This window comes from Nansenia antarctica, assembly GCF_963989245.1.
Source record: "Nansenia antarctica genome assembly, chromosome: 1".
Classification (NCBI taxonomy): domain Eukaryota; kingdom Metazoa; phylum Chordata; class Actinopteri; order Argentiniformes; family Microstomatidae; genus Nansenia; species Nansenia antarctica.
The window spans coordinates 103,345,679-103,358,178 of NC_137674.1; the positions used below are offsets into that span (position 1 = coordinate 103,345,679).

The window sequence follows — 12,500 nt, forward strand, 5'->3', positions numbered from 1 at the left end:
AGCTCACTCTCTCAAGTGTGTGTGTGTGTGTGTGTGTGTGTGTGTGTGAGTGTCTGTGTGTGTTTGTGTGTGTGTGTGTGTGTGAGTGAGGGCCTGAGTGTGTATGTGTGTATGTGTGTGTGTGCGTGTGCGTGCGCTTGTGTGCGTGTGTATGAGTGAGTGCGTGAGTGTGAGGGCCTGTATGTGTGAGGGCCTGTATGTGTCTGAAAGACAGACAGACAGACACACACAGACACACACACACACACACACACACACACACACACACACACACACACACACACACAGACAGATAGAGGGAAAAGGAGATGTGTGTGAGGGTGTAGATTCTAATGCTGTTCTACAGATGGATCCTGGGGGTACAGGTGGGCGGAGTTAATTGACAGGTGCAGGGAGTCTAATTGGCTAGCAGCCGTGAAGTTCATTAAGATGATTGGTGGGGGGGGGCGGGGGGTGATAATGAGGAGTGGCCTGCCCTTAGGCCCCCCCCACCCCCCCCCCCGGAACATTGCTGTCATTTGCATATCTAATAAGGCCTGTTAGTATGAAATAAGCAAATAAGCTTCATTGAATCTCTGGAGACACTCCTCCCTCCCTCCTTCTCTCTCTCTCTCTCTCTCTCTCTCTCTCTCCCTCCTTCTCTCTCTCCCTGTCTCTCTCTCTCTCTTTCTCTCTCTCTCTGTGTCTTAATTTGTTCTACAATGCTGAACACAATGTTGTGTTTCTCCTCCTCCCTCCCTCCCTCTTTCCCCTCCCTCCATCTTTTCATCCCTCCCTCCCATCCCTCCCTCCCTCCCTCCCATCCCTCCCTCTTTCCCCTCCCTCCATCTTTTCATCCCCCCATCCCTCCCTCCCATCCCTCCCTCCATCCCTCCCTCCCTCCCTCCCATCCCTCCATCCCTCCCTCCATCCCTCCCTCCCTCCCTCCCTCTTTCCCCTCCCTCCCTCCCTCCCCTCCCTCCATCCCTCCCTCCCTCCCTCCCTCTTTCCCCTCCCTCCCATCCCTCCCTCCCATCCCTCCCTCCCTCCCTCCCTCCCTCCTCAGTGTCCATAGGCAGGCGTGTCCAGGACCCCCTGGCTGAGCTGGTGAAGATCGAGCCCAAAAGCCTCGGCATCGGTACCTACCAGGTCAGTCCCCCGTCAGGACCACAACCACACACACCGCTCTTCTCTCTCCTTGCCCTCCCCTCTCCCCTCTCTCCTTCTCTTCTCTGTTTCCTCCCTCCCTCCCTCCATCCATCCATCCATCTCCTCCTAACCCTGACCTCTGACCACTTCTGGTGTTGCCGTGGAGATGAGGTCAATAATCTAGGCAGCATTCGGTCATCACTGAGGTCATCCTAGCTGTCATCCTCCTGTCATGACTCATCCAACGCTCTCTCTCTCTTTCTCCCCCCTCTCCCCCTCTCTCTCTCCTCCCCAGTAGCATCATATGTTAACACTGTCCCCCTGATCGCTTTCTCCTTTTTTTTTCTCTCTCACTTTCTCTTTTTTCTTTATTTTCTTGCTCTCTATTTCTCTGTTTCTCAGGTTCTCTCTCTCCTTCTCATACTCCTCCTTTTCTCTATCTCCTCCTTCTCTGTCTCCTCCTCTCTCTCTCTCTCTCCCTCATCCTCTCTCTCTGCTTCTCTTCCTCCTCTCACTTCCTCCTCCTCTCTTTCTGCTCAAAAACATCAGCTTCACCTCTGAAAGACCTCCTGTGTAAATAAAGGCAGATTAGTGTTCTGCAGTAACTGTTTGTTGCTGTACGGAGGGAGAGAGAGGGGGGGGGTGAGAGAGAGGGGGAGAGAGAGAGAGAGAGTGTGAGTGAGTGACTTACTTAGGCGATGGATAACAAACAGGGCATCAGGTGTGTGTGTGTGCCTGTGCGTGTGTATGTGTAGGGCATTTATACTACACCTCTACAGAGGGACACAGGACGGGTCTCTGCTGATCTCTCTGCCGCCAGAGACAATGGACCGTACCACTTCACCAGCCTCCGGGGGAACTGACACAGTGAAGCATTGTGCTCTGGTTCAGAGTAACACAACACCAGGGCAATGCGCCACTGATGGACAGAGATATCTCTCTGTGTGTGTGTGTGTCCGTGTGTGTGTGTGTGTGTGCGGGTGTATGCGTGTGTTTGTGTGTGTGTGTGTGTGTGTGTGTGTGTGTTCAAACACACCACCACACCATAACAAACCGCCCAGACAAACACACTGAACAAGTGTACGTCGTGTCAACATGCACTCTGTCTCTCTTACACACACACACACTCACACACTCACCAACTCTCTCTCTCTCTACTCTCTGTTTCTCTTACAGACAGACACACACACACACACACACACACACACTCACCAACTCTCTCTCTCTCTCTACTCTCTGTTTCTCTTACAGACAGACACACACACACACACACACTCACACACACACACACACACACACACACACATGTCTCTAACTGGAAGCAGATGTTTCTGTGTGTTCTCGGAGAAGAAGCTTTAGCCCACAAGCAACATCTCCAGGCTCCCTCACAACCCACTGGCCCTGGAGGCTGACACACACACACACACACACACACACACACACACACTCTCTCTCTGTGGTGAATTATGGTTCTATCTGAGAGATCATAGGCTCAGGGTCAGACCCCTTCATCCCTGCACCCCCGCCCCCCCTCCCCCGTGCCCCCCAGACCCAGACGGGTGCGTGGGTTGGGGACTCCAGACACTGCTGCTCTCTCACTCTCCCCCCCATCCATCCATCCGTCCCCCTCTTCCTCTCTCCCTCCTCCTCAACTTACTCCTCTCTTCTCTCCTCTTCTCCCACCTCTTCTCCCTCCCTTCTCCCCCCTCCCTGGTCCCCCACCCCTGGTGAGGGTCACAGTGACGCCCCCCCAAACCCCCCCCAACCCCCCCCGTGTGTCTGTCAGCGGCGAGCGTTTATTTATCCTGTCACATGATCTGAGAGGGCGAGCGGAACCCAAGACGGGCCCGAGACGTGATGAGTGATGTAGGTCCTGTATGGACCACGCAGAGAGGAGGGACTCACTGACCCACACACACACTGTACAGACACACACACACACACACTGCATAGACACACACACACACTGCATAGACACACACGCATGAACACGCACACTGCATAGACACACACAGCACAGACACACACTGCATAGACACACACACTGCATAGACACATACAGCACACACACACACACACACACACACACACGCATTAACACACACACTGCATAGTGAGTTGTGTATGTGTGTGTAACAGCGAGAGGAGCAGGCAGACAGCAACATGGAGAAGACATCATCATGACACATACACTGTTAGGCCCAATCTCATTTCACCCCTTGGCCCTCCATTTTAGTCCATTTAGGGGTGTCGTAAATGCGCAAATTCCTGTGAACCCCCCCCACACCCCGTGCAGTGGCATGCCATCTTTTGTCCTGTATTTGGTAGAGAGAAAGTTGGCAACCCTAACACTGGCTGAGCTGTGTATTATGACCCCCGCCTTGTCAGCCTGTTATTATCTCCCCGAAAAGAAGTTAATATTGTCGGAGCGGCGGTTAGCGAGGCACAGAGGACCAGGGTTCGAATCCCACGAGGGCCGTTGGCACCGCTGTAGTTCACTACACCAGTGTGGAGTTTATTACCTCAGAAAGCAGGCGAGCTGGGGCCTCGCACGCACATACACACACACACACACACACACGCACACACACTCACTCTTTCTCTGTCCCATACACACACATGCACGCTCTCTCACAGACACACTCACACACACGCTTTCTCTCTCACATACACACGGACGCACACACACACTCTTTCTCTCTCACATACACACACATGCACGCTCTCTCACAGACACACACACACACACACTCTTTCTCTCTCACATACACACACATGCACGCTCTCTCACAGACACACACACACACTCTTTCTCTCTTACATACACACACATGCACGCTCTCTCACAGACACACTCACACACACTCTTTCTCTCTCACATACACACACATGCACGCTCTCTCACAGACATACTCACACACATGCTTTCTCTCTCACATACACACACATGCACGCTCTCTCACAGACACACACACACTCTTTCTCTCTCACATACACACACATGCACGCTCTCACACAGACACACTCACACACACGCTTTCTCTCTCACATACACACACACACACACACACACACATGCACGCTCTCTCCCACACACACACACCCACCCACCCAGCCAGCCAAGTGCAACAGAGGTAAACGGGCCACGTCGCGCCTCTGAGCCCTCTGACTGACAAGAAGGAAATGAGCGGGCGGCTGAGAAGGGCCGGACCAATAAAAGGTGGATTGGACTTCACTGTAGTCCAGGGAGACCGAACGCTGAGCGTGCTGTTCTCACTCAAACATGTACATGTGGTCGGAAGAGTTTTTCTTCCTCGTTTTTTGAAGACATTGTTGAGTGTGTGATGTCATTCTAAGTATTCATTGACTTCAGTCAGTGTTCACAGGATAATGTATTTTTTTGCGGGGGTGTAACTATCTAAGCAGATAGATGGTAGATGAAACCCTTTGAAACTTGATTTAGTTTTTACTTTTGTTAGTAAGTCTGTTTTGTAGTGATCTTTAATAAGCAGGTATCTGGGATATCAGCAGTAGTGTCATGTCGTATAGTACTGTCTGACCTGTCAATCACCTGGATGTGGGCGTGGCCCGGAGGCAGGGGGTTCCCCTGGGCCGTGTCTCACTCCAGCGGTAGGGGAGAGAACACACCAAGAACACCGCCGGATATGAAAGACTCTCCTCCCTCTCCTCATCCCCCTCCTCATCCCCCCTCTCCAGGTCTTCTGTCACCTCCCTCATCCCCCTCTCCTCACCCCTTCTCCCCCCCCTCCCCACTGCATCCTCTCGGGGGTGAGAGGTTTCTGTCAGGACAGGTGAGATAGCCTGGGGGTCCTGGGGGGGGGGGAAGCGGTTTGATGATGTCACTTCCTCCGGCGAAACAGCACGGTTCTCAAGGCGGTGTTTATTTGTGCGACCGCGAAGCGCCCTGATTGGTTAGCTCCTCCAGGCTGGGATCTGTCTGTGAGCGGCGGTGCCCTCGGGGAGGACAGGAAGAGAGGGAGAGTGTTAGAGGAGGAGAGGAGAGAGGAAGAGAAGGAGGGAGGGAGGGAGGGTGACGGAAGAGTGACAGTGATTGATGGCTCTTGCCTATAGCGGCATCTTGAGTGTGGGAAAAAGGCAGCTTTACTGTGAAACACTGTGTGTGTGTGTGTGTGTGTGTGTGTGTGTGTGTGTGTGTGTGTGTGTGTGTGTGTTGGCCAATGGCAGGAGGAGACTTTTTCTGTAACACTATCAGTCTCCCGTCTCCTCCGGTGGGAGGTGGGGGTGGGGTGGGGGGGGGGTAGGGGGGGTTAAGACTGACGGAATGTTCTAGAGGAGGTCCGTACAATAAGTGTGCCCCGAAACACATCAGCTCTCAACACGTCGACGCTGTATACCTCTAGGTAAGCCCCCCGAGTGATGGAAAGCTTCACGACCACTGTTAGTTATGTAATGTCATGAAACACGCCAGATGTTTATCATCCATCTTTTTCTTTTTGTGTGTGTGTGTGTGTTGTTATTACAAACTGTTGTTTCCGTGCCAACTGCCAAGGTAAGTAGCGTTGACCGGTGAACGGAACCTGTGTTGCGCTGCTCCGTCTGGCCATTTAACAGACTTACCTTCAGAGAGAACTGCGTGCGCATTCCTAATGCTAACGCTAACGAACGAATGCTAACTCGTCAACAAATAGGATTTTGAAGTGATAGTCAGTGGAGTGGAGCTGTTTTCTCACGGTGTGTGTGTGTGTGTGTGTGTGTGTGTGTGCGCACAGCCCTGCGGCGGTGTGTGGAGGAGTGATCAGGGGGTGAAGACAGACGTCTCCATTGGCAGGTGTTTATTGGCTTGGTTTCTCACAGCCCCGAGCTGTGTGGGTGTGTGTGTGGGTGTGTTTGTGCACGTTTGCACGCGCGCTGCAGTGATACCAGGACGTTGAGAAATACCCATTAGCAGTTAAGTTGAGAAATACCCATCAGTGGTGTTATAATAACATAAACCCATCTCCTCGCTGTCATATCACCTTAGCTTCTGAATTTAGACCAGCACTAAAACACACACGCACGCACACGCACACACACGCCACGCCACGCCAAGCCAACCAACCCAGGCCAATTTCCACTATAACCATTACCTTTAGGCCTGTATGTTTAAGAGCGAGTTCACACAATGTACCCTGTGTGTGTCCTGTGTGTCCTGTGTGCATGTGCGTGTGTGTGTGTTTCTCCTGTATGTGTGTGTGTGTGTGTTTCTCCTGTGCGTATGTGCTCGGGCTCTCCTGTGTGTGTGTGTGTGTGTGTGTGTGTGTGTGTGTGTGTGTGTGTGTCAGTCAGGACCAGCACACCTCTCCAGTAGCCCTTCATGAGGACCATGCCCCCCCCCCCCCCCCCTCTTCCACCACCCTCCCAGGGCCTCCCTACACACACACACACACACACACGGCCATGCTGGCTCCTCCGGGGCGGCCAGTCGCCGGGGCCAGAGTGGCAGGCCTCCTAGAGGCCCGTCAGCCAGCGGCCCTGCAGACGCCATTATGGCTCTGCATCGGTCAACACCTCCACCCTGGCCTCTGTCAGGGGGGCTAGACGCCTTTCTCTGTCTCCTCCGGTTAGACGGGGCCTTTCATGAGACTCACACACACACACACACACACACACACACACACACACACACACACACACACGTCAGTCAGCACCTCAGTAGTGGCCTCTTGTCAGGATGCTATCTGCCTTTCTCTCTCCTCTGGTAGAGTGGGTCTTTCATGTGCGTGGGGGGGGGACCTGGCTCAGGTTACGGTGGGGGGTTTGGGGAGGGGGGACGGGTGTTTGTGAGGGTTGGTGGGGACGGGGGGCAGCATGTAAAGTGATCCCATTCAAACATCTTTTGTGTTTCTCTACTCAGAGTAGAATATGTTTTCAGAGTCTGCAGCTGGTTAGAGCAGTGATGGTGGGTTCTCTCTCTCTCTCTCCCTCTCTCCCCCCCTCTCTCTCTCTCCCTCCATCTCTATCCCTCCATCCTCCCCCCCCCCCCCCCCTCTCTCTCCCTCCCTCCCTCTGTGACTGACAGGAGGGGATGGCGTAGCCTCCTATAGGGCTGTTAGCTGTAGTGAGTGCAGACAGAAACACTTTGTTCTGGAGGGCTGGGCTCCGTCCAACCCAAACACCACCTCACACACCACCTGAACCCACTAGCACTGGGCTGAGTTAGGGCTGGGGGTTGGGGGGGTAGTTAGGGCTAGGGCTGGGGGGGGGGGGGGGGGGGGGTTTGGGATGGGGGACATGGATTTTGGGATGGGGTGGAGTAGGGGGATGTCAGTGTAACAACCCCCCCCCACACACACACACACACACCCACACACACACACACACACATTCCTCCCCTCTACCCAGGGTCTGGCCGTGTTTTAATTGGTTTCCTCATGTTGTGTCTTCATGGATGCCGTCGTGAGTGGCCTTTGCAGGGTTCAGCTGTCAATCTCACCCCTGTGTGCAAGCGTGTCTGTGTGTGTGTGGGTGTCCGTCCGTGTGCGCGTGCCTGCTCCTGTGTGTGTGTGTGTGTATGTGTGTGTGTGTGTGTGTGTGTGTGTGTGTGTGTGCATGCATGCGCCTGTGCCTGTGTGTATATGCGTGCGCGCGTCGCTGTGTGTGTGTGTGTGTGTGCGTGCATACATCCCTGTGTGTGTGTGTGTGTGTGTGTGTGTGTGTGTGTATTTCAGCGTCCGTGTGTGTGTGTGTGTGTGTGTGCATCCGTCCCTGTGTGTGTGTGTGTGTGTGTGTGTGTGTTTGAGCGTCCATGTGCGTGTGTGTGCTGCTTATTCAATTATAGATAAGGGTCTGAACACCTCTGATTGAATCCAAGTGCTGAGCAGCAGTGTGAGGGGAGAGGAGACCCGGGGGGGGGGGGGGGGGGATACGCTCCATAGGCTTTCTCACTGACACATTAAAGTGAGTGGAAAGCTGTGAGGGCCTTTCTGTCTGTGCTGACAGACACACACACCCACCCACCCACACACTCACACTCACACACACACACACACACACACACACACACACACACACACACACACACGCACACACACACGTCTGGTCGGCTGCAGCTCTCTGACAGTCTGTCTGTGTGTGTGTTTTATGGAGCAGAACCTCCCAGCTTCGTTTTAGCTCCATTCCAACACCCAGCTCTGTTACACACACACACACACACACACACACACACACACACACACACACACACGTGTCCAAACCCAAAATTATACAAACACACTGGACATGTGAGCTCATACAGTGGTTTCACTCTGGCTGTAAAGATGCTGTACTTTAACATACCATCCTGAGCACAGTGTGTGTGTGTGTGTGTGTGTGTGTGTGTGTGTGTGTGTGTGTGTGCGTGTGTGTGTGTGGGTGTGTGGGTGTGTGGGTGTGTGGGTGTGTGTGTGTCTCCCCATCAATCCTATTCCCTCATTAAGGTAGGTCTGGACTCGAAAGGCTTGTGGTTGGATCACATTCATGCTCTCTCTCTCTCTCTCTCTCTCTCTCTCTCTCTCTCTCTCTCTCTCTCTCTCTCTCTCTCTCTCTCTCTCTCTCTCTCTCCCCCCTCCCTCCCCCTCCCTCCCTCCCCGAGCCCACAGCTATTCCCCTGGACCTGTGTTCTAAATAGTTCCTGGGCTGTGGTGACTGACAGGTTCTAATGGTGATAATGAATAATGAGAGGTGGGTTACTGGAGTGTGTGACGTACACCTGCCCCTTCACTCCACTCTTCCACCTCTGCTGGCCGACTGGCACCTCTGCCTCTACGGGGAGGCAGCCGTCGCGTTACCCGGTCACAACTTTTCACCATCCTGGTGCCCCGCTGGTGGAACGAGCTCCCCACTGCTGTCAGGACTGCAGAGTCACTCTACCCTATCTCCCGCCGTTGACTGAAGACCTCCATCTCTTCAGGCTGAAAGCTCTCTGTCCCCTCTACCCCCCAGTAGAGTATCTCTACTGTAAATAATAATAAAAAGCACTGTAGGATTTTTAACTGCCAATCAGGCTCGTTGATTTGATTTGATTTGATTTGATTAGGATCCCCATTAGCTTATGCAAAGCATCAGCTACTCTTCCTGGAGTCCACAAAGTTGTTAGGATCTTGAAACATCGGGGGCTTAGCTCACGTTTCGTTGATGAGACGGGATGGGACGGGGGGGTAGCTGGATTTTTGATTGACGGGTGGTAGCTTATGCTACAACTACGGATTATGCTAAATGCGATGGCGATGCGGTAGATGGCGACTTTTTTCAGTGGTCGTGTTCGTGGTGTCTTTACCCACCTGCATAACGTACCTGAACCCTGCCCCCCTCGCGCTCGCTCTCTCTCTCTCTATCTCTCAGCCTGTCCTCTCAGTCTGTCTGTCTCTCTGTCTGTCTGTCATCACACACACAAACTCACACACTTTCCCGTGTGAAAGGACAGTGTTCAGAGGTGTAACATTACAGGTACTTCCCAGCTCTCTCTCTCTCTCTCTCTCTCTCTCTCTCTCTCTCTCTCTCTCTCTCTCTCTCTCTCTCTCTCTCTCTCTCTCTCTCTCTCTTTCTCTTCCTGAACTGCAGAAGGGGAACTACCCTGACCTCGCTGGCTCGTTAACCTGCCACTCAGGGCCGTGTGACATGCTGTTGTTTCGGAAGTTATTTCTACAGTCGTCACAAAGGCAGATCTTTATCTCCTGTTTGACCTGTTGGAGCCACTAGGGGTGCTGTTCTGTTGAAGTGAGGCCAGGCGGGGCACAGGAGAAGTGTGTGTGTGGATGTTTGTGTGTGTGTGCGTGTGTTAGTGTGCGCGTGAATGTGCTTGTGTGTGTATGCCTGAGCAGAAGTGCCGTGGCCAGTAGCAGAGAGAGTGAGTGATGTGTCCCTGCTGTGTGATCCTGTGACTGTGGTGTGTGTGTGTTTGTGTGATCCTGTGGCTTGTGTATGTGTGGTACTGTGGAGTTTGTGTGTGGGGGGGTACTGTGTGTGTGTGTGTGTATGTATGTAAGGGGGTAGTGTGTGTGTGGGGGTGGGTAGTGTGTGTGTGTGTGTGTGGGTGGGTAGTGTGTGTGGGTGGTTAGTGTGTGTGTGTGTGTGTGTGTGTGTATGTGAGGGGGTAGTGTGTGTGTGTGTGTGTGTGTGCGCGCACTGCTGTGGCATGACACAAACACAGCGGTCGCTGGTCGTGACATCACACACACACACACTTCCTGTCCCTGCGTCCCTCTCCCCGTCCGCCAGGGTCACCCTACACATGCTCGCCCCGGCCGGCGACCCCCCCGTCCCGACTGTCAATCAACCTGGCAGTCATCCTGTCAGCGACCACAGCAGGACCCCCCCCCCCCCCCTCCTTCCTCTCCCGCGTTTTCTTACTCTCCTTTTTCTGTTTTCCCTTCCCCCCCTCCCTCATTTTTTTGTTTTCTTTCCCCTCTGTGTTGCTCTTCTCTCCTTTCTCTCCTCGCTCTCTCTCTCTATATTTCTCTCTCTCTCTCTCTCTATTTCTCTCTCTCTCTCTCTGCTCTCTCTCTCTCTCTCTATTTCTCTCTCTCTATATATATTTCTCTCTCTCTCTCTGTCTCCTCCCCTGCCCCTTTCCTCCTCTTCTTTCCTTTCATTCCATCCTCTCATTTCTCCACACATTTTGCTTTCTCTTCCTCTAATCTCTCTTTCAATTGCTTTCCTTCATGTCTCTTTCACCTCCATGGGTTCGGGCTGTCGTCACCACACACACACCCACACCTCACACACACACACGCACGCACACGCACACACACACACACACACACACACACACACACACACACACACTCTTCCATTAACACCTTGTCTATAGGGTCAGTGTGTTTCCCTGTAACAACCAGAGCTTCTGCAAGGCCCTGATGAAGAGAGACCACCTGACTCCAGTCACACTCACACACGCTCTACCTTGCTCTCTCTTTCTCTCGCTCTCTCACTCACTCACTCACTCACTCACTCTCCTCCTCTCCCTCTCCCTCTCTCCTCCAGTGTAGTGTAGCAGACATCTAGACTCAGGCCCAGCTGGTGGAGGTATCAGTGTGCTGCTCAACCCCCATGGTAGGCCGCAGGGCCTTAAATCAGAGCCTGGGCCTCGCCTGCTCCTCCCTCCCACAGACCCCGGGGCTCCACTGGGCTGTAAGGGGTAACCGTATACTCTACCTGTCTGGACGTTCTCACAACAGATGGGACCTGGGCCAACTCTTTGATTCCCTTACTCGTGCGTGTGTGTGTGTGTGTGTGTGTGTGTGTGTGTGTGTGTGTGTGTGTGTGTGTGTGTGTGTGTGAGGGAGAGAGAGAGATGTATCAGTTGACAGACAGCCAATGACTAGCAGATGCAGAGGGAGATTGGCTGCAGCCAGTGGATCTGGTGACACGTGTGTGTGTGTGTGTGTGTGTGTGTCAGTGTCAGGATTCAGAAACAGTCAAAGGGACGCGTGGACAGCCCATGTCTCACAGTATGTACTGGTGTGGAGGTTGTCAGTCTGACCAACCCTGTGTGACAGGAGGGGTTCACACCCGGGTCACCCACGTAGAACACATCTACCTTTAGACCAAGAGGCCTGCTGGCTGGCTGAGTGGCTGGCTGACTGACTGGCTGATTGGCTAGTAGACTGACTGGTTAACTGATTGACTAGCTGGCTGAATGAATGGCTGAATGATTGGCTGACTGACTGACTGGGTGAATGGCTGGTAGACTGATTGGCTGACTGGCTGGCTGGTGGAAACTACCTATAGCCACTCTCCCTCTCTTTACTCATATCTGGTCATGTTTGGACCTAGTCCAGTTTTCTACTGCCCCAGAAGTGTGAAGTTCTTTTAGATTCGCTTCATCATCTCTCCCTTCTTCTCCTCCTCCTCTCCTCCCCTCCCTCCTTTTCCTCTCTTCCCTCCTTCTCCTTCTCCTCTCCTCCCTCCCTCCTTCTCCTCTCCTCCCTTCTCCTCCTCTCCTACCTCCTCCTCCTTCTCCTCCCCCTCCTCTCCTCCCTCCCTCCTTCTCCTCTCCTCCATCCTTCTCCTCTCCTCCTCCTCCCCTCCTCCCTCCTCCTTCTCCTCTCCTCCCTCCTAATCTAAAACCTCTGTGGGAAATCTTTCAAGTGTTGCTGAAGCTGTCCAAGTCAAACATACTCAACCCCCCCCCTCTCTCTCTATCTCTCTCTCTCTGTCTCTCACTCTCGTTTGGGTGAGAAGGGGAGGGCAGGGCAGGGGAGGAGGATAGTTTGGGTGAGAGAGAGTGTGTGTGTGTGGGTGAGAAGGGAAGGGGGGAGGCTGGTCGTTTGGGAGTGTGTGTGTGTGTGTGTGTGTGTGTGTGTGTGTGTGTGTGTGTGGCGGTGTGTTCAAAAGGGGGGGCTAGAAGGGACACAGGGGCCGGGGTCCAGCCG

General features: G+C 53.4%; 1 protein-coding gene across 1 annotated transcript in view; it reads left to right on the plus strand.

Moving 5' to 3' along the window:
• srbd1 (S1 RNA binding domain 1) overlaps positions 1-12,500 on the plus strand; it is a gene marked incomplete at its 5' end in the record, with an annotated part of 73,978 nt that overhangs the window by 52,067 nt on the left and 9,411 nt on the right. The window contains 1 exon segment of the mRNA XM_080528749.1: positions 1,046-1,128. Coding sequence (XP_080384875.1) covers positions 1,046-1,128 — 83 coding nt within the window.